The sequence below is a fragment of the Crinia signifera genome, chromosome 12, assembly GCF_055691185.1.
Source record: "Crinia signifera chromosome 12, ASM5569118v1, whole genome shotgun sequence".
In the NCBI taxonomy this organism is placed as follows: Eukaryota; Metazoa; Chordata; class Amphibia; order Anura; family Myobatrachidae; genus Crinia; species Crinia signifera.
In genome coordinates this window covers 26449427-26471896 of record NC_139228.1, presented here as the reverse complement: position 1 = coordinate 26471896, position 22470 = coordinate 26449427, and the positions used below count along the sequence as shown (strand labels likewise).

At 48.3% G+C, this 22470-nt stretch overlaps 1 protein-coding gene across 2 annotated transcripts; it reads right to left on the bottom strand.

Moving 5' to 3' along the window:
* Window positions 1–8057: 8057 nt before the first annotated feature.
* On the bottom strand, window positions 8058–21585 carry ACTC1 (actin alpha cardiac muscle 1). 2 transcript variants are annotated; one of them, XM_083167791.1, is made up of 7 exons: window positions 21427–21585; window positions 14442–14585; window positions 13218–13542; window positions 11531–11692; window positions 10796–10987; window positions 8841–9022; window positions 8058–8352 (listed from the first exon to the last, which is right to left on the bottom strand). In XM_083167791.1, the coding sequence occupies exons 2-7, from the start codon at window positions 14568–14570 to the stop codon at window positions 8209–8211; spliced, it is 1134 nt and encodes a 377-aa protein (XP_083023917.1). In that variant the 5' UTR covers window positions 14571–14585; window positions 21427–21585; the 3' UTR covers window positions 8058–8208. The 2 variants fall into 2 exon arrangements, with proteins under 2 accessions (XP_083023917.1, XP_083023918.1); XM_083167792.1 differs by lacking the exon at window positions 21427–21585 and adding an exon at window positions 16431–16556.
* Window positions 21586–22470: the final 885 nt, after the last annotated feature.

The following is a 22470-nucleotide window of genomic DNA, read 5'->3' as shown; positions in this document are numbered from 1 at the left end:
CGAGTGCCATCGACCCAGAGACTGAATCTCTGCATCGGAGCGGCCCTCCGCAGCCACCGAGGTAGCAGCCCCAATCCTAAAGGAATGCAACCCAAATTCCTTCGGATCGAGACCCGTGGCCTCCAGCGCCCGCCCCAAGACGTGACAAAATTGGTACATGGTGAGCGGCGACCCATCCTCATGCATCAGCCATGCTCCAGGTAGGTCCGGGCTCACCTGTGCGAAGGCCGAGACCAACGCTACTGGGCATGCCCCTTCCCCCGGGCACGGGAGCAAAGACAGCCACCGCCCCCTCCCAGCCTGGTCCGTCTTAGAACGTCGCAGGTGACATAGCACCGAGTCAGCTTGGACCACCAGGTCCTCCACGGCCAATGGTGAAGGGGTACGTTTTTGACGGCGCCACCAGCTCCCCGACCCTGAAGGCCCCGTGATAGGCCATCACATACGCCATGTGGAACAAAAGGACCTCATAATAAGGCCAACAAATGTCCCCCAGGGCGCCCAGCAGAGCTGGAAGCAACGACATATCAATAGGGCGCCTGCAGTCCAGGAGAGCCGGTGTGGCCCTCCGCCAACCTCGCAAAGCCCTGGACACCAAAATGACCGGGACGGGTCCGCCCTACCCTGCAAGGAGGATAAAAAGACACCCTGCCAGGGTCCTGCGCACGGAGGCGACAGAGCGACCCAGGGAGTACAAACTCCAAACAAAGGCCACCATGGCCGCCTCAGGTGTCTTACCTGTCTGGGGGGCCGACAGCCTGCACTGCTCCCACTCGGGCCATCCTGCCTGATAGCAATGGAGCGTCCTTGGCGCAATAGCCAGCATGGCTAGCCCCTCCATTCCTGCCTGATCATCTGCCAAATATAAGAGGGACAGTGTTCACCAACAAGGGAGGCATCAGGTGCCAGGGCCCGGAACTTAGCCCAGTCGGCCCTGGACAAGGCGTCTGCCACGTAGTTCTCTACCCCGGGAACATGTTGAGCCACAAACTGCACATTGAGCAGCAGGCATCGCAGCACCAGACGCGCCAGCAGCCTAACCACCGGCATAGAGGCTGCCCCCTGCCGGTTGACTGACTGCACTACTCCCAAAATTGTCGCACCAGAAAACCATACTGGAATTGCGCAGCCTGTCCCCCAAAGCTCCAACGCTATAACAATGGGAAAACGGTTCCAGAAGGAGCAGATTTTCGTGAGACCTTCCGTTACCCACTCCACAGGCCAAGGTGGAGCACACCACGATCCATGCAAATAGGCTCCGAAACGCCACCCCCGCGCGTCAGACAATTGCAGCTGCGCGTTCGAGCAGGTGGGGGCGGCCATATTAGGACTCCGATAAACTGCTCCAGGAAGTACAGCCCTATACGTAAATCCCTCTTCAGCTCAGCTGACAGCCATACCTAGTGAAGGGGATGCCTGATGCCTGCCATGGACCTCTCCAGTTTTCCACAGAAAACTCGTCCCATGGGTATAACCTTGCAGGCAAAATGCAGCAGGCCTAGCAGTGACTGGAGATGGCGTAATTGCAGCTTGCCAACAGCAAGGGACAGTGAGATGGCCCCCCTAAGCGCGATATCTTGTCAAGGGGAAGCCGGCAGCAGCCTGCCACCGGTCTATTCCAAACGCCCAAGAAGGAGAGGCATGACACTGGCCCCTCCGTCTTATCCCCGCTATGGGAACCCCAAACTGCCGAAAAAGGTCCTGCATGTAAGACAGTAATAGCCCGCACCAAGGTGAATCTGCGTGGCCCACGCACAGGAAATCATCCAAATAGTGGGCCACCCCGACTATCCCGGATCCCGACACCGCGCACCGGTGCAGGAAACTGCTAAAGCACTCGAATTATGCGCACGGATTCGAGCGGCCCCAGGCAGGCACCCGTCCCCATAGAAACTAGTGGGGAGGTGAAAGCCCATGACTGAAACGATTCCGGGTGGCGGGGGAGCAAACGGAAGCCGGCTCAATATCGACCTTGGCCAGGAGAGAGCCCCGCGGCCATGGCCGCGCACCGTCGCCAGCGCCTGTTCGAAGGACTGGCACTGGACACGACAACATCCTCTGGGATTGTGTCGTTGACCGAGCTACCAAGCGGGTGGTGCAAGTGCTGGATAAGCCTGAACTTCCCCGTGGCTTTCCTGGGGACCCCCCCTACTGGCGAGAGGACCAGCCCGCGTATGGGCGGGGACGGGAAGGGACCGACCATCCTGCCTAAGCTCACCTCATTGGCCACCTTGTCTCAAAACACCCTAGGCATTTGAAGGGCAGACTTTAAATTGCGGGGTGGAAGTTGAAAAACCTCCCCCCGTATGGGGAGGAGGAAACCCGAACGGGTAACCACGCAGCCATCCGGCCAATCGGTTAACCCGACCTGGAGAAGTGGCCTTCCAGAGGGGCCCCTCTGGCAGCCGCCGCCTGAGAGGGGGCCACCCTGCTTCCCCTTCCTGCATTCCTTTGATGCATGATTACCCCCGCATTTGCACTGGCGCGCCTGAATTCGCAAAAGGTGTGTGTGGGGGGGGGGGGGCCTGGGCCCTGCGCGGGGTTGGGGCAACGGCTGGTGCAGTGGCCGTAGCTGCGGAGGGCTTCTGGCCCATCCAAATCTCTACGTCCGTACACCCGAAAATGATGTCCGAACAGACTGTTAACGTCTGAAGCTCTCATCATAGGATCGCCACGAGTAGTCGCTCTCCAACAGGAACGTACCATGAATCATGTGCATATAGCGCACCATGTTCATGTGTTCCTGTGGCCTTGTCACAAGGTAACAAGCTGCGAACATAAACATGCCCATCTGCCACCGGTGGTAGGTGCAGTAGGCCTGCACCCCATACCTCCCTTGCGTTTTGCGGCACGATATTCCTTTTCAGCCTGCGCAGTCATAGTGAAGAAGCGAACGTATTTACCTTCTTTTTTCTGTCCTGCACACAGCGCTTAAGACCCCCTGCCGTATTTCCGCAGTGCACTACTTGCCACCCCAGGGAACAGGGGGGGCCCAGAACTCCCACCGGAGCTATCGTGGCTGCGGCGGCGCCTATGCCTGCGTCGCCTGCGGGATTGTCGCCCCCCCCCCTCTCCCTGGAGGACCCTGAATCTGACCAGCTGGAGGATGAGGAGGTGCGCGCAGCCCTACGCTTGCGCCGCTTGCACCTGCAGTCGGACCAAGGCACATCCCAGCGGGGCGACCCCCGATCCCACCGGGGGTTCCTGATGCCACCACGTCTAGTGGGGTTTGGGGAGTGGGAGCGGGTTTACCAGAGGGAGAGGCCCCACTGGGGGCCCCTGGGGGAGCCCGGTTCCCAATTGAGAACCATAGGGCCATACTGTCGCATCCCTCCACTCCCCGCCCCTTGAGGTGCCGAAGCGGTGGGTGCCTCCTGATACGTGCCACCCACGGGGGACCTGGAGGTCCCTGAACAACCCCCACTCTGTGGCATGAGCCTAGCTCTTGAAGCCACTGGCACCCTGCCAGCCGCAGAGGCGACATGGCAGGTAGATGCGCTCCGTTGGGGTGACCGAGGGGACCACCGCCCCAGGACTCCCCACTGAGGATTGTAGGGCCCTTGGCCTAGCCGCCCTGCCCCTGGAGTGACTGCTAGTCAGCCTGGGCTGCCTGGGTGGAGGAGGGGAAGAAGGGTGACCCCCCGCCCCCTCCCTGCTGCAGCCTGGCTGCCAGAACGGGGATCCCAGACAGTCGCCCAGGAGGTGTGCGGGATATAGCCGCAGCACTATATAGGGAAGGAGAAGCCAAGGCTGCCGCCGGGTGACCCCGCCAAATTAGGCCGCAATCCCGGCCTGCCCGGGCGCGTGACGCTGATGTCATCGGCGCCCCGGGCAGCAGCGGAGTCATGGGGGGCCTAGCCCGCTTCCGCGAGATCTTGTGCCACGGGCTCTACCCCTGCCCGACCCCCCCCCCCCCGGCCGGGCCGTGCCTACAGCACTGACGCCGAGGCCTATATGCGCCCGCCGGGAAGTTTCGGACGCGGCCACGTCATCCAGCGGCGCCGCGGGCGTCACACCACTTGCCGCCCGCCAAGCCACGCAGCTCCCGTCCACGGCTCCGGGGCCAGCAGAGAGAAATAGTTTAGAAAGAGAGCAATATATAGATACCAGGAGGTACAGTGTTTGCTGCAGAGCAGCACTTGCCTGACCAGTTTGGCTTCTCTGGACAGAGTGACTCACATCTAGCATGTGACTTCCTTGCCCTATCTAAAACCCTCCCCCTGCTCTGATAGGCCCCTTAATGCTGTTTCACAGTTCCCTGTATGGGAGATTTGGCTACTTTACCAGGGTTATGGGGGACTTCACAAAAAATCCAGGAGCCTCCTGCAACTTGCGGGGAAGTAGGCAAGTACTGTATGACTTGCTACGTATAAAATATACAATGCAGATGAATATCCTGGAACTATTGGGGTAAATTTATGAAGATGGGAGTGCTCCAGACAGAGGGCGAGTATAAAGTAGCCCCTTGCGGGCTTGCTGCGCTGTGTGGGCGGTGGCTCGCTATGCTCGCCACAGGTTCTATTCTCCCTCTATTGGGGTCTCCCACAAGGGAGAATAGCCCCTGTGAGTCGGGATCTCTCCTGTCAGAGCACCGGCAATCGGTATTCTGATGTCGGGATACTGACTGTCGGAGCGTCATCCCTTTAATTCCGGACACATTAATTACACAGGTTCAGTGGCTGGCTGACTTCAAGACCCCATTTCAACTGTTGTTTTTAAACAGCCACAGAACCTGTGTAATTAATATGTGTCCGGAATTAAAGAGATGAGGTGGTCACCCTATCCGGCACCCGTATTCAGAGGTGTCGTCTAATTAGACATTGCCTCCTCTCCTAATAGACTTTCTAGGAGCTATGCCTGTTGTAGGTTTTTCAGAGATCTAGTACAATAAGTATGTGCAGCACACGGGGTGATTTCCGCACATATCGCTGGCAATATGGTCGTTGAGCGACCATATTGCCAGTGTTTTCCATGTGCTGTGGGAGATAAATCGCTGGGAGTGCGGTCCTGCTGCCAGCCCTTAATGGTCGCTGGGAGCAGCAGCAGCATCCTCCTGAGATTATGGCTAAAAATTGCTAGTCGCTGGTGCACAATGCACTATGCAGGACCTGACTACACCTGTGCACCAACGATTTCTAGTCAAAATGAGGTAGAGACAGAATGAGACAGAAGAGCTTGCAATTTTCAGCCAAAATCGCTGGTCGCTGATGAATACGGTACACTGAGCAATATATTGCTGAGCGATTTTAAGCCAAAATCGATCAGTGACCAAATTGCACCGTGTGTACACAGCTTTAAGCAATATATTTACTAAAGGCTGATTTTCATTATTTTCAGATGATTTTTTTTTTTCATATATTCCTTTTTAAATGTGTTGTAGCCCTGGAAACAAAGCTTTGATGTAGATATATTGTAATAATCGATTTTGATTAAAAAAAAAAAAAATCTATGAAAATCGGCCTTTCGTAAATAACCACCCTATATACCGCAAGGTCTGATGCGCAGTCCATCAAATCTGAAGACGACGTATGTAACTGGAGGGGGTTGAAAGTGATTTTATCCCAAATGATTGGGACACTATCACTTTAAGAAGCGCAGTCTGATCTGAAAAACCATTGACACAAATTTATAGTAAAATACTCTGTTGAATTTATTCAATTACACAAAGTAGTACAAAATACTATATGTGTGAAGTGCACTTCATCACATAGAATGCAATAAAAAATAGATAAAATGGTACATATACACAAAACAATGACAAACAACATGAAACATGAATGGCTGGCTGTGGTATTTAGAGGCAGATTTTAAGCAGGCTTGGTTATAGTTTCAATGGCATTTTTGTAATCCTTTTATATAGTTACCAGTCCTTTGGCAGGGATTAAGAGTGGATATAGGTGGATATGCCTCCTTAATAGGAAAGACCTCCGTGGGTGACACTTTTTCTCCTCCTTTACCAGTATAGTAACCGGATATGTAACTGTCCACTGATGATAATACCAGGCTAGTGCTTTGCCCAAAGAGATCTGGCGTCTGGTTCAGCTCAAAAACGCGTTTCTCCGCCTTGTGTGCTTGTCGGCGGCTTCCTCAGTTTGAGCTGTCAGGTGCACATGCAGCGTTTTATATAGTGTATCGATTCGCGCGTCTAGCGCCCCCGCACTTCCGGGTTTGAGTTCCAAGCCTCGGTTTGGCTCCAGTCATACAAATAGACAGCGGCGGCCATTTTTAACTTGTATTCCAAGCCTCATTTTCATTCCTTTTTCAGGAAGTCGCGGCCATCTTTATCAGTACAAACCAAGCCTCGTTTTCACTTTCCACATAGAACATATAGATAACGGCAGCCATATTGGTGTGATATACTCCAAGCCTCGTTTTTATGTCGTTTTTGCGTGTCATACACCAAGCCTCGTTTCCAGGAAAAAATATATTTGAATATATTTGAAGAGGCCACACATCCTCTTCTGAAAGCGGCAGCAGTCTCATCTGTTATTAAAGTGATATAATTAATTTTATTGTGATCCATACAACCAATTATAGTGATCCAGCGCTCTTCAGTGCCCCTAGGGACACTATTTCCTCTCTGACGTATGTAACTGTCACAGCTGGCATATTTTGAGCGCACACACTGTGCAATATGGTTCGTCGATCCATGCAATAGTACTACGTACTGTATCGCTCATTGTGTATCCAGCATAAGTCGTATGCAGAGCTGTAAATGAGGCCCTATGTGTTTTATACATGAGACTTTTTTTTTTTTTTTTAATATGCATCTGATTAAATTCCATTCAGCGGAACAATTTGTATAGAATGATCTAAACCGATACATGGACGTAACCCTGATGTAATGTACTGTAGCTGAACTGCATATAAAAATATTATTACCCTAGAATTTAATAACATTTTTTATGACCATGTTGATCGTCTCCCAGATGCCATGGCACCTGACGTTGTACTGCTATAAATAGCGCTTTTCTGCGTATTTTCTTTACACTCTATTTTCGCTCTTATAAAAAATATGTAAAATCCTGAAATCTCGCATTAATTGGTCCATTTGTTTCTTTATGACCTAGTGCATGTTTTGGCTAATTGTGGTTGCCCAGCTGTGGCAGCTGAATTTAGGAGGTGTGGTTAGACCAGCTGTCTGCTCCTGAAGTTAGGAATGACTTAAAATGGTCCTTAAAATGGTCCTTAAAATGGAATTTCTCAAACTCGGTCCTCAGGACCGCCACACAGTTCACGTTTTCCAGGTCACCCAACAGGTGCACTCACTACTGACTGACACATTTTAAAAGATCCACAGGTGGAGCTAATTATTTCACTTGATTCTGTGCGGAGGTCTGCAATGCATGCTCTGTGTGGGGTCCTGAGGACCGATTTTGAGAACCTACGCAAATATCTGGCAGACCATCATTCCAATCTAGCTGGTCGGAATGAAAATCAGGGAATGTCGTTCAGACAAACTTAGTACATCACGGATTTAGCCACAACCGTTTTTGTCCATTTTCCAGTTTTTGGGAGCAAATGGTTGATTGCCATTTGCTCCCATACAATTACCAGATTTTCGTTCCAACCAGCCAAATTGGACAGATCTGCCAGATAATTGTAGTGTTAAGTATCATTAAGCAACCTTCCAATAAATTTGATATAGTCCGATTTTCAAATTCAATGAAATATAAGATTGGGGCGTTTCTTAATTTTTACTTAATTTTGTTTTATTTCACTTTGAACCAAAATGTCAATATTTTTTTTTCAGTTTTTAAATCTTGTTCATTCTTTTCTCATTTATTTTAAATGGTTTAAATGTAATTGATCTTGACAATGTCATGCGGAACTCCGCTTTGCTCGATGTCTCTACCCTCCAAAAGCAAATGCCTGTCAGCCATCCAGGAGAACTTTATTATGCAGGTCACGCGTTAGTGAACCAAAATGTAACACACTACTCATTTGGCTTCCAAGAAACGTTCACATACACAACAGACAAGCCGAGAGCAGATGGTTTCTTTTTATTGACAAATAAAAACATCCCGGGCAAAGCAAATAAGGCAGGCGAACTCTGATTGACTTAATAACCGCAATTGTTTTATTTATAAAGAAATAAATATGATGGAGTGTAAACAAACTGTACAATGACTGCCTATGTCTTGACGTCTTGATGTCTTGAGTCGGAGGTACTGTGTAAAATGTTGATGGAGGAAGATGGGAACCTTCTTAGAAGCACTTCCTGTGCACAATGGAGGGACCTGCCTCATCGTATTCTTGCTTGCTGATCCACATCTGTTGGAAGGTGGACAGGGAGGCCAGGATGGAGCCACCGATCCATACAGAGTACTTACGCTCAGGTGGGGCAATGATCTATAGGGGGAAAGTGATAAACATGAAATGAGTGCATTGCCTTTCATCAGAACCGTAAATTACGGACATACTGTAAAGAATGACTGCAACAAATCGATTGTCCCTTTTATGTCTGGCATAGTCTTCTGGGGGTACTATAACCTACCAGACTACTATTATACCCACCATCTAACCAGGGCTGGAGTATGTTCTTCTAGGAAGAACTTCGACCTATTGCCTCACACTGCCACCAATAACCACTTTCCAGCCCACCAAGTGAAAGTATGGAGATTGCATCTTAGAAGTTCCACATCAAGGTCTTCATCCTAGAGATCCTTAATTTTGTCATAGACAGACCTCGATCCCAGTGCCCCTAATAGAAGAGTCAGCCCCGCATCTAGCACAACTTATTTAAAGTTGTCTCCTCTCGTAGCATCTCCGCACATTTGCAGTACAACAGTTATTTTTCTCTGGAAGCTTATTAATCAGGATCCAGGTCCAGGACTCACCTTGATCTTCATGGTGCTGGGGGCCAAGGCGGTGATTTCTTTCTGCATGCGGTCAGCAATACCGGGGTACATGGTGGTACCACCAGATAAGACGTTGTTGGCATACAGGTCCTTGCGGATGTCAATGTCGCACTTCATAATGCTGTTGTATGTAGTTTCATGAATACCAGCAGACTCCATACCTAGCATTTGGCAAGAAGGAAGAAGTCACAATTTGTTAGCAGAGGGCACGGTAATTGCGGAGAACAGGTGCTGATACGGCCCAAGGCTGGATTCAGCACAAGCTGCCAAATGGACAGCAACTGCCCAGAGCACTAAGCAGGTGTTTAAGACTTAAAATAATAAAAAGGGTCTTTTGTTGGAGTAGCGGCTTGTGTTGGCCGGAGAGCAGGGCACGGCAGTCCTTTCATGCGCTTTAAAATAGATCTATTCTTAACCAGTGTATTTTTTTAATGTATGTAATGCAATATCCAGCATTGCTCTGGAGAGATTTTGTCTATCGGTGGTTGAAAGCATTCTTACAGTATTAGGAGCTGACGCACATTCTCCTCTGTTTAACTATTGGTAATGAAGATATAATGGCAACACTCAGGGCTTTAGCCAGAGCTTTGTGGGCCAGTTAGCCGCATTTTAAAGGGACATCTGCCTCAATGTTTCTAGAGACACCTCCCTGAGCAACTATTGTTAATTTTATGAACCCTAGCATATTTTATGCCCCGTGGTTGTACCCTAGCTTATTTTATGCCCCATGGTTGTGCCCTAATTCCTCTTTTGCTCCATAGCAGTGCACTAGTTCACATTATGCCACACAGTGACACCAGTTCAAATTATGCAACACATTGCCCCCATTCAAATTATGCAGCACATTGCCCCTGCTACATATTATGCCACACTGCAGTTTGCAAGATTACTTGGTTCACAACTAATGTGTCCTGGGTGCAAGTGAACCAGGCCCCCTAAGTCTCTGAGGTCCCATAGCTATAACCTTCCCCACACACACTATAGCTATGTCTGATACTTTTATACTTTTTTGCATTAATTAAAGGAGCTAAGCTGAACAAGTTTTGGTTTGTGTATTTTGGAGCTCTGCATTGACGCCTGTAACCTAAAAACTGGAGTAAGTACATCTGCTTCTGTGGCACACGCGTGTAATGCATGTTTTCTGATGCTGATCTATGTGGACTCTTGGGGAGTAAATTTAATAAGATGGGAGTTCTATTGAAGATGGGACATTGGGCCTTATTCGAGTTCACTCTTTCTGACAAAATCCTTCTTAGATGGACAAAACCATGTGCACTGCAGGGGGGCAGATGTAACATGTACAGATAGAAATAGATTTGGTGATTTTTTTGGTGATTCTTTGCAGGGTAAATACTGGCTGCTTTATTTTAACACTGCAATATAGATCTCACTTTGAAGTAAAACCCGACCCAAATCTAATTAGATCTGCACAAGTTACATCTGCCCCCCCTGCAGTGCACATGGTTTTGTCCATCTAAGAAGGATTTTGTGTGTAAGAGTGAACTCGAATAAGGCCCATTGTCCATAGTAACGAAGCAGAATCGACTTATTTATGTAACACCTCCTAGAACAGGCATGTCCAAACTATGGCCCTCCCGCTGTTGTGAAACTGCAAGTCCCATCATGCCTTGCCACAGTTTTACTGTTAGGGAATGCTAAAACTATGGCAAGGCATGATGGGACTTGTAGATTCACAACAGCTGGAGGGCCACAGTTTGGACATGCCTGTTCTAGAAAATAATAGAATCTGGTTACCCATAAACCAGTTGGAGAGATCTTTTTTTTTAGGTGTGGGGGGAGGGGGGTTGGTTGCTGCCCCCAATTTAGTGCCCATGGATTCTGGGTGTACTACTGTATGTGTCGGTATAGTGTTGATTTAAATGGCGGTCACTTAAAAAGCACTGAAGCACAAAGTGTTTCGATGTATCACTCACCAATGAAGGAAGGCTGGAACAGGGTCTCAGGGCAACGGAAACGCTCATTTCCAATGGTGATGACCTGGCCGTCGGGCAACTCGTAGCTCTTCTCCAGGGAGGATGAGGAAGCAGCAGTTGCCATCTCATTCTCGAAGTCCAGAGCCACATAGCACAGCTTCTCCTTGATGTCACGGACAATTTCACGTTCAGCTGTAGAGTTGAGAAAGATGGGAAAGTTTAAATAAAGTTTCAGATCTCCGTGGCGCAGTTTAAATACCTTACTCAGACACGTCCTATTAGGAAGTTCTCATCTATCTGCCTTATCTTTATATCAAGAGGTTACTTAGAACTTTGGGTATTTATAACTCTGTCCTCTTGAAGGAAAGCGGCAATCTCAGTGCAAGAAACTAAGTTGACTGTCTCTTGGGAAGGGAAAGCACCAACTGTGCCTCTGGCTGACATGAGTTCTGCTTGTACGTGTAATATAAGATATGCACCGTTGCTACAAATGACTGCGAATCACATGGTGCACGTACTGTACGGCTCACAAAGCCGTGTCAGTCCTGTGACTGCTGCTGTAGATCAACGTCCCCCAGGCATAAAAACTTACACAGTAGGCTTCTCATCTCCCCGTGTCATAGCTGCTGTCATTTTTGCATAACCTGACATAGCGATGACAGTAAGCACTTGTGAAGACTAGGCCCCTACAGCTCAGACGTTCTCCCAAGCCGGGAACCGTTCTTTTAAACTTGCCTGTGGTCACGAAAGAGTAGCCACGCTCAGTCAAGATCTTCATGAGGTAATCGGTGAGGTCTCTGCCAGCCAGGTCCAGGCGCATGATGGCATGGGGGAGAGCATACCCTTCATAGATGGGGACGTTGTGGGTGACACCATCGCCGGAGTCCAGAACGATACCTGGGAATCACAATGAATGGATGAGAAACGCGATGTGAAACATTCTCTGGATGTGTTTGATTGTTCATAGATCACTAGTAGTATACATGCATGGCCATGAACCTATGAAAGAGATCTTGTTACAATGGGCGCAGAGCTGGCCGGTTGACAATGGCGTAGACACAATAGGATGTGTTAAGCTGAGTTCTGTGCATAATCTAGAATATAATACACTATGTAAGTACACAACTGCTCTGTCCCAGGAGCTCCGAGACATCCCTGCTACGTACGAAGACTGGCAGTGAGCAAGGGCAGCCCGCAGACTGCTTACAGGGGGGATTATTACACTCTCAGCTACTTTTACTTCTTACCAGCTCTAAGGATTTCTTTTGCAAGAAAGCCCACACAGAATTGCAGGGCGCTCCGTGCCACCTCTGTATTTTATATAACGGACAGATGTTCCTGCACAAGCAGAGGAGGGACACCGCGTTCTGCTCCCCCCTCCCCTCCGACGTTCTATTCTGGTTAATATAAGCCAGTATTTCAGTATCACTAAATAGGCTGGATTCGGAGACTAAATATCTGTGTCACCAGTGTAAGAAGATTAGGGCTCACGTCTATTCTGCTTGAACTTGGGATGATTTACAGTAATTTGACTTTGATGTATTATTGGAAGCTAGTTTTAAAAATGATTATACTATTAATGTATTTCCAATGTATGTGGGCTAGTATCAGATAATGTGTATTTATAACTGTGGAAACAAATATGCATTTATTGTTCATGTTGAACTACTGCATATGTCATAAAGTGGTTTCAAAAGCTGATTCAAGTGACTGTCACTTAAAGGAATGGAAAGAATCACACCTATTGGTCATTAGCATGGATGAATTTAGGGAACAAGTCACCACCAGGGACATTATTAGTCGCACCCGATCACATGACTGCGCCTTTCATTTTGGTGGCCTGTTTTGATGCTTTCAGACTGCCAAAACAACCCCAAACTCAGTGGGTATGGTATGAGTTTCTGACAGTCTGGATTCAGACTCTGATTTCTCGAAAATCCGAATCCCAACTGTCAGGAGCCCGGCAGGGGGACTCACCATGATGCGGGCTCGGTGGTGAGCTGCGAGTGTCACCTATTATATGCTCCCTCTATGGTGGCCGTGGACCCCCATGAGTTAAAAAGCCTGTGTAAGTCGGGACTCTGACTGCTGGGCCCCTGACAGTTGGGATTCCGATGTCAGAGAAACGACCATCGGAATACTGACTGTCAGTGGTTCATCTGGTGCCCACCTTAATCCCCTGCCAGTTACAAAATCTAAAAATGAGTTGTAAGGACAAACCCCCAAAAAGTATCATCTGACCAATGGCCTAGCAGGGCTCCCTTGTATGGAAGCATGTTGTGCTGCACCCGCCCCCCTTGCAAGTGTCACCCCTAGGCAGATGCCTCATATGCCTATTGGGAAATCCACCACTGTTCATTAAGTCTTCTGAGTTGACCGGCCTTACTCGTACAATATGTAGAGTTCTAGTCTTTGGTCTCACCTGTGGTACGACCGGAAGCGTACAGGGACAGGACAGCCTGGATGGCAACATACATAGCTGGGACGTTGAAGGTCTCAAACATGATTTGTGTCATCTTCTCCCTGTTGGCCTTGGGGTTCAGTGGGGCCTCAGTGAGCAGGGTGGGGTGCTCCTCTGGGGCTACACGGAGCTCATTGTAGAAGGTGTGATGCCAGATCTTTTCCATGTCATCCCAGTTGGTGATGATACCGTGCTCAATTGGGTACTTCAGGGTCAAGATACCTCTCTTGCTCTGAGCTTCATCACCTACGTAGGAGTCCTTCTGACCCATACCGACCATGACGCCCTATTGTACAATAACATAGAAAACATAAGTCACCTGTGTGGAAGTGAGCAGCGTTCATACATCATAGCAAACAAATCAGCTGAGCTAGTAAACAGAATTGTGGCCCTGGGTTCTGCGGAGATACGTATCAATATAACTGTCAAGTCTTTTTATATAGTGTTTATAGCTCTGGATCAAAGTTACCGTGACCTACTACTCAAGGTGACAAGATGATGACTCAGCCGGTATAAGTTACATTTGCCCCTATAAGCTGCCCAGTTCCTTAATACTATGGTCCTGGTGTCAATGGTCCACATAAATTCCCATTGGAGGACTTGGCAGGATTTCCCATCAAACGATACTAATGGGCTGTTGGCAGAGCTTAGTTCTAATATGCCCAGCTTCCCCTCATGAGTATTTGGATGTTAGTGATGCTTCTGCTACTATTTCAGCTATGGCAGAACCATTCACCGGCTGCCAGCGGGGGACTGTATAACAAGGACGATCTCACCCAGCGCAGAGTGGGACAGGAGAATGTGAGCAGGCTCTAAGCTGCCTATTAATAACCGGCTCCTCTTATCACTGAATGTTGCCGGACAGAGCCTGGGTCCGTACTATATTTATCTTCTAGTAGTAGAATACAAGGAACGGTTTACACAAGTACAGGCAGAGACTTGTTATCACCAAGCTGCGAATTAGATATCGGTTGCAGTACACTTTATCTGCACGCTAGTCAACAACTCTATGGAGGGATTACTTTTTTTGGACTCTTTGTGTTACCCGCTTTGGATGTATCATTTTATCGCTGGCTTTTAAATTCCCCCAAAAACTGTGTGATGGTAACCAACTTGTAAGAAAATGTCAAGGGAGGCCAGTTGCATAGAAATGAGTTTGAAGTATTTGAGAAAATAAGATTATACCTGATGACGGGGGCGACCGACGATTGAGGGGAACACAGCTCTGGGGGCATCATCCCCAGCAAACCCAGCCTTCACCAGCCCTGAGCCGTTGTCGCACACCAATGCGGTTGTCTCCTCATCGTCACACATGTTGGCAGGTTAAGTCTGCAAATGGTTTACAAAATTCAAACGTTAACAATATTTAACCCTTCACAGATCACAGCATAGAGTAATCCCTCATCAGGAGAACATAGGAGAACATACACCAAGTAAACTGTAGCCCAAACTACAAGTAACTCATTGCAAATAGTGGGGAAACAGTGAACCTGCGCCAACAATTGTGCAACATTTTGAAGGTATTACTTGGGGCAGTACTGATGGTGTAAGGGTTAGCATTACTGCCGCACAGCACTGAGGTCATGGGTTCAATGCCCACCATGGCCCTATATGTGCGGATTTTGTATATTCCCCCCCGTATTTGAGTGGGTTTCCTCCGGGTACTCTGGTATCCTCCCACAATCCAAAAATATACTGGTAGGCTAATTGTCTCCCAACAAATTAACCCTAGATTGTCTGTGTGTGCGTGTACATGTGGTAGGGAATATAGATTGTAAGCTCCACTGGTGCAGGGACTGATGTGCATGTTCTAATATACTCTGTACAGCGCTGCGGAATATGTGTGCGCTATATAAGAAACTGGTAATAAATAAATCAATTACTTGATTTATCTCTTTACAGTTACAATTGGCGGATTTTTTTACTTATTTACAAAAATCCATCGTAGCATTTTTGTGACATTGTGTAACCAGATTTATTTCCTACCGTTAAGCTCCGACTTGACTATAACAAATAAGTGCATAATAATATTATATATATATATATATGTATATATATATATCCCCAACACTACTAGAATCTCTCTGCCCATCTTTGCATTTAAAAACAAAATTGCATCCACACTGCCAAAAATGAAGCCCACATTTCTACGCTTGTATTGTTTCCTACATACATTCGAAGACCTTATCAAAGTGAAAAAATATAACTTTTTAAACATATATATTTTTTTTTTAACGTCTACTTTTACTGTAAATGAGAAATGTAAGCATTCTTGTTCAGCCTCCTCCCTCCCAATCACACTACTCTCACATGGCAGGGAACAGCTGTCCTTCTAAACACAAAACCTCACTGTACCCATTTCTCTCCCCCCTACACATTCTCAGCAGAAACAAGTTTCATATGACCCCTTCTGAAACTATTAACCACTTTGATGCAAGAAGAAACACAAAGCCGAAAAGCATTAACAGTTCTGTTAAGAACGCCCTTTTGGCAAGCAAAGAGTTAAAGTCCCCCTAATATATATGACAACAATTAAGCTATAGGTCACTTTTTAAATAGGCTTAAACTGATTTACAGACAAACATGCATCAAAAAGATATCTAAGTGTATATCTAAGACTCAATACAATAATTGGAAGAGCTTCTATTGGCTGTTTCCAGTAGGGAACGAAGTTGCTTAGTAATTAAGAGCATATTTACAAAGCAGCGGGTTTTAAAAGCCGCCTCTTGCCGGTGGTTCTGGATGTAGGATTTAAAAGGGCAATGATTTTTAATGCAAAACCAGGAGTGTTGTGCATTTTTCTGTTGCCCTTTTAAATCCTGCACGCAGAACCGCCAAGAAGAGGCGGCTTACAAAAAGTTGCTGCTTAGTATATATTAGTCCTACACTTCCCCCTCTCCTATAAAATAACATGATATACAGTAGGGGAATCACTGCAAAGAGCACACAAGTCCCAGTTGCCTGCTACTGATTCCAACAACATGACCTCTGCTTGTTGCACATTGTAGCTGTTAAGGTTGAAAAAAAGAGACCTAGGTCCAATAAATTCAACCTTCACTGGGTGATAATCCTGTTCAAAGCTATGTTCCACAAATCCAAGGAAAACGAAGTCTGCTGAAATCCATCGGAGGTGAAGAAACAGTAAGCCATCTACAGGTCCCTGCTGGTACTCACCTGGTCAGCACAAGAGAGCTGGCTGCTGTGATTGAAATTGGCTGGGTGCTGCCTTGGGTAGGAGCTGTCAATTTATACCCTGCCTAAAGATGTAGTGTCAGTGGGGAGCTCCAGAGGGAAAGGCAGACGGCCTGTCCTTATTTGGTAGCTTCTGGGCCATTGAGTAGCAAAGAGGCCATTAATGGAGTAGGTGAGGGGGAGGGCAGGGTCCATGGACCCCTTAGCCCTTGTATGGAAGGTGTGGAGGTGGGGAGAGAACTACAAGGGATGGCCAAATAGGGTTTCCCAAATAAGCATGTCTGCAATGCCGGGTGACAAGAAAAAAAAAAAAACAACAGCACAATGAAAAGAAATAGCACAGAAACAGTGTCTGCTAAGGGAGCAGACAGGTGCATTACAATTGGGCAGGGGGGTGGAGGGGAGCTGCATGTCCCCCAGGGAGTTCTACACCAGAGAGATTTGTGTTCTGTTTAATGAGACCTCCGACGGGAGTTTAATTTGCCAGTGAGTTATACATTAATAATAAAACAAGAAGCCAGCTAAGTAGTGCAGAGTATGGGGCTAGTATTTCACACGTTCCACGAGCTTCTGGCAGGACGTCAGGACAAACAGGGGAAATGAGGCGAGACTCCAGGCCCCATAATAGATTATTTTTTAATCCCTTTAAAACCATGGGGACCTGTAATCAAAGGTGTTAAAGGGCCCTATTGCTGTCACGTTTTGCAGGTGTATTTCACATTGCTGAGGCGGAACCCTCGGAACAAAATACACCTACTCTGGAACATGAATTTGCAAGAGATCCAACAAAGAGTTAAATATTTATACAGAGGAGCTTGCACTCTGAAGCTGGCCATACACTAGGTGACGTCTCCGAACAGAGAAGTCGCCCGCGATCCTCCCTTGAGTCGCCTGGAAACCTCCCATATGGCAAAAAAACACATCCGATACAACGTATGAGGTTCTCTTTGCAGACAATGTATCATATGCAATCCCAGCCAATCCCGCTTGGCTGCAATGCAATCGATCTTATGTGCAGCACGTCCGATGCCATGCACACTGGACCGCACATCGCATTGGACTTCAGTCTCTTTTTATGAGAATTATCGCTGCAAACGATTAAAAAGTGACCAAATTGCATGCATAATCGCCCCAGTGTATGGCCACCTTAAGGGCCAGATGTACTAAGCTTCAAAAAGTGATAAAGTGGGGAGATACAGATGGAGCGCCTCTCAGCCAGGGCCGGGCTCGCCAGAATCCAGCTGCTGGCGATCGCCGGCAGAGAGGCACTCCATCTGACTGGGACGTCCCAGTTTTCGGGTGGCGGGGGACCGGAACCTAGCCCGTCTCCACTTCAGGGAGAGGGGAAGGGTTGGAGGGGCATGCGGGGAGGTGGTGGGGACCGGTGGACAGCGACTGGGAGGTGGCGGGGACCCACGGTGAGCTCCGACGGAAGGGGATGTGTGTGCACGTCCCCTTCCGGCAGCTGGCGATCCGACCGCCAGACCACCGCTAGACGACAGCGTCTCCATCTGTATAAAGCACCGGCTTGCCAGCCTCTAACTGCCATTTCTTCAAACCCAGCCTCTAACATGGTACTTTATCTCTCTCCACGTTATCACTTTTCGAAGCTTCGTACATCTCGCCCTAAGTGAGAACAAGTTCCAGCTGTTTGGAGGATATCATATATGGCAATAGCTATTCTTTGGCAGAACAAGGTTGAAGTTTCGCCCTAGGACAGGAAGACCTGCCAGGGCTCTGAGTGGAAATCCCCCTCCTCCTCTTCTCTCGCAGGGAGATCTGTCATTATTGATACAATACTACATTCCACCCTAGGAGAATAATGGGCCCGTCTGTATGTGGCGCATTGTCTCCTATAATTCGCACTCCTGGATGCCAACAACAGTTTTTTTTATTTTTTTCCATTCATGTTTTACTTTTAACAAAGACACAACAACACTCGGTTCTGTCTGTACATTGTGAGCGTGCCACGGATTGGGTTTTATGATCTGATGTTCCTCGCGTGCTGTACTACAACTCCCAGCATGTTCTGCCAGCCTATGTCAGGCCTTGACAGAAGTTATAGTTTAACAATAACTGAGAACTCTGGGTTCTTTGTAAGCATAGGCGGTAACCCAGCATGCCCATCACTCAGATCAATGCCTCCCCCCTTGGGCGTTGTGCACCCAACCCCGCTACCTCTTACCGTGGCAGGCATCTAATATTGGTAGTGTGGCCCTTAGCTGTGACTTTATAATCAAGCGCTATACCAGGAAAGTTTAAAGGAGATGTTGGGCCAGAGTTTGGAGAACCAGCGGTGCGGTGCGGTAGATAGGTATGGGTGATTGGGGCACCTCACCTAGGGCAGAGGCTCTGTGGGTGCACCGTCCTGACTGCCTGCACTTCTGACTTGCATCCCTGCTGCTTTCTGGATCTGCCTCTCCTGGTGCAAGCGTATGACGCCCCCCCCCCCCCCCCTTCCTGCACAAATAATATATCCAATGACATTGCACATAATAAACTACTCAAACAAAAGGCCCTGGCAAAAGAACAGAGACCTAAGTCCATATAATTAGTAAGGGTCACAGTGTCGACTGCATGTAGGTCCGGGATATGGTCATTGGGTCGCCAGCAAGTAGGTCCACAAGCAGGTCAACACGATTTAAGTTCGACATTGGTTAGGTCGACAAAGTCATTAGGTCGACAGTCAAAAAGTCGACATGTTTTTTTTTTTACTGTTTTGGACGCAGTGGTACGTTTCTTTGTTTGTGTCGACACAACATGTGCCAACAGGCATATTTTCATGCCCTACCATCCACTTGGGCGTGGTGGGAGAATAAAATAGTGTGCCCGAAGCATGACGAGCCATGCGAGGGGGCGCGGTGCTACGTTTTAGTGTTTATGTTGACCGAGTCGACATTCGGGTAAAAAAAAGTTGACTTTTTCAATGTCGACCTTACCCATGTTGACCTAATAACCCTGTCAACATTCCTGCCATAAGTCATGGTGACCTTACTGCATGTAGACCTAGTGGTGTCGACCTAATGCTTGTCGGCCTACTTGCTGGTGACCGAATGATCCATTCCCTGAAGGTCCACAGGGCTTAGGTAGACACTTGAAAAAGGTCGACAGTGTCAAAAGGTCGACACAAGTATTAGGTCAACAATGGGAAGGTCGACAGTCAAAAAGGTCGACATGAGTTTTTCACTTTTTGTCCCAAATGTCGATACGGGCACCGACTAAGTCTACCGCGTCCCCTCACATGGCTCATTGTGCTCACCTTGCTTCAGGCGCACTATTTTATTCGCCAACCACCTCGTACTGGAAGCTGTATTATATAAGGAACTTAATACTGTCACTGACATCCTGCAGGACCTCTGGGCGCAGCACCAACAGCATAATCACATATCACTCCGCTGCTGCACTCAAATGGTGCCGGGACCTTTCCTCCGCACAGCGATGAACGATGTCACACTTCAGTGTAGTACACATGCTTTGCTGTTAATATTCCCTTTTGTCTAATAGCTATAATGTCCCATGCCGGAGCACCTATACTATACCTTATTAGTAATGTATGTCGCTTCTGTCCAAATGGCCAGCCGCAAAACACCAACTAACAAATGTCACACATACATCAATCTACTTAGCGCAGTCAGCCTGACGGTCTGGTTTAGAGATGGGCAAAACGGATCTTTTCGCGGACCCGGGTCGACCTGGGTCGGTCAGTGAAAAGATCTAGATCCTTTGGGCGGCTCTGCGGCTCAGTTTGTGTAAAAAAGACAGTTATTTATGGTTTGAGTTAGTGTACCATACCTCCCAACATGACCCTTTCCAGGAGGGACACAATGCTCTGTTTCTGGACTTCCCTCTTCATGTTTGATTGTTATTACCTGTGTGGAAACACCTTTCTTACCCATTTACCTGTTTAGAACAGGTAATAGCAATCATTCGTTAAGAGGGAAGTCCAGAAACAGAGCAAAGTCGTAGGTCAGAGATGGGGAACCTTTGGCCCTCCAGCTGTTGTTGGACTACACATCCCAGCATGCCCTGCTACAATTTGCTATTTGGCCATGATAACACTGTTGCAGGGAATGCTGGGATGTGTAGTCCAACAACAGCTGGGGCCAAAGGTTCTCTAACCCTGACCTAGGTGGTGCACTTAACATAGATAGTCGTTTGGTCGACTGATCTAGGTCGACATTAGGTCAACAACACTAGATCGACATGCTGAAAGGTCGACGTGGAACAAGATCGACATGGTTATAGGTCAACATGAGGAAGGTCGACAGGTCATAAGGTCGACATGGGGATTTTCACTGTTTTTTGAGCCGACATGTGCCGACAGGCGGTATTTCATGCCCTACCTTCCACTAGGGCATGGAGTGAGATTATAATAGTGTGGCGAGCGAAGTGAGACACTGTGCCCAAAGCATTGCGAGCGATGCGAGGGTCCGATTCTCACTTCCAACTGTGTCCATGTCAACTGTGTTGACATTCGGGTCAAAAAACAGCGAAAACCCCATGTCGACCTTATGACCTTCCTCATGTCATCCTAACGTCCATGTCTACCTTTTCCCATGTCAACCTTTTCCCATGTCGACCTTTCTGCATGTCGACCTAGTGACTGTCTGACCAACGCTTGTCTGACGAACAATCCAGTTCCCAGGACCTGGGTAGAAGTCCCGTGTAAAGGGACACGGCGTGTCCCATTTACACTGCCGCTGACAGGGGTCTGACCCGCTGAAGACCCGGGGTTTTGCAGCGGTGTAAAAGGGGTATTAATTTGCTCGTTGCCAAGGGAGACTAAATTTGCTCATTGCCGAGCCCCCCCTCCCCCCCCCCCCCAAATGAAAGTTAAAAGAAGGCCCCCTCCCCCTCCAAATTAAAGTTAAATGTACTACACAGCCCAGCAAACAGAGATCTAGTAAAAAAAAAAAAACACATGTGCACTGCCTAATTTATGTCTGTGTGTCTGTGTGTTCATACTTCTACTACACACCTTTCTGTGATACTACTGGTGAACTCAGGTGAAGCAATCTTGAAATGCCTGCCAGTGCCAATGCCTCTGCTCTGCTTAGTCTGCTGTGTGTTGATGTGTAGTCACCAGACCTCCCTCAGGGCTTCCAGATTCAGAAGAATCTAGATCTGCACGTGACACAGCAACAGCAGCAGCAGCACAAGCAGCCAATTAGAAGAAAATATCTCAGCTGCCAAAGGGGGCAGTGCTGAGCTCAAGCAATGCAATGTGCATTGTATTGTATGTAATGCTAAGCGAAACCGATCCGGATCACCATTTTGGGATCGGCGGCTCGCTCGTTCCCTTGATGGATCCGTTCAAAAGAACCGGATCGTTCGCGAACGACACATCTCTAGTCTGGTTGTCACCTGTGCGGTCGCATGTTTTCTAGTTTAGTGAACTTGCTAGGTTTTAGATCACTGTGTGTGGTAATGGACATTTGTGTTACAGTGGGCTAAATGTATAAAGGCTGGAGAACAGGGTTGCCTACCCTCCCAGAATGGCCGGGAGGGTCCCCGAAATCGGGTCACTCTCCCTCCCGGCCCCCTGGAAAGGGGGGAAACCCTCCCGCATTGCCCTCCATCTCCCGCAAACTGCCCCGTGGGTCAAATGACTCGATCGCAGCCAGCGGTGCAAGTGTGGCGGTACGGCGTACCGGTAAAACATATAGTGCCGGTACCCCGTACCGCCATAACAAATACCCCCGAATTACTTTCTGCGCATGCGCGCATATGTAAGTGGCCGGTCCATCAGATCATCCCCTGCACCCTCTTCCATGCTGCAGCGTGCGCCGTGCGGGGTTCCGGAGCCGGGCTTCTGTGAGTAATCGGATGCTGTAGTGTAGAAGATTTTGAACAGAAGTAGCGCTGGAAGTGGGGCGGGGCATAGCCTCACTTCCCACACGCGCCGTTCCCCACTTAGTTCAACTGCGCCAACAGCACTGGAACCCGGTGCGATATCCACCCCCCACCCCCCCTAACCCCTGATGTAGCAGTGACAGCCGGCTCTGCCGCTGACAGCCAACGG

Coding starts and splice junctions, on each gene's coding strand:
- ACTC1 (XM_083167791.1), bottom strand. CDS start 14,570: ATGTGTGACGATGAGGAGACAACCGCATTGGTGTGCGACAACGGCTCA. Junction 11,693..13,217: donor CGCTTCCGGTCGTACCACAG/GTGAGACCAAAG, acceptor TGTGATTCCCAG/GTATCGTTCTGGACTCCGGC. Junction 8,353..8,840: donor CCAGCACCATGAAGATCAAG/GTGAGTCCTGGA, acceptor TTCCCCCTATAG/ATCATTGCCCCACCTGAGCG.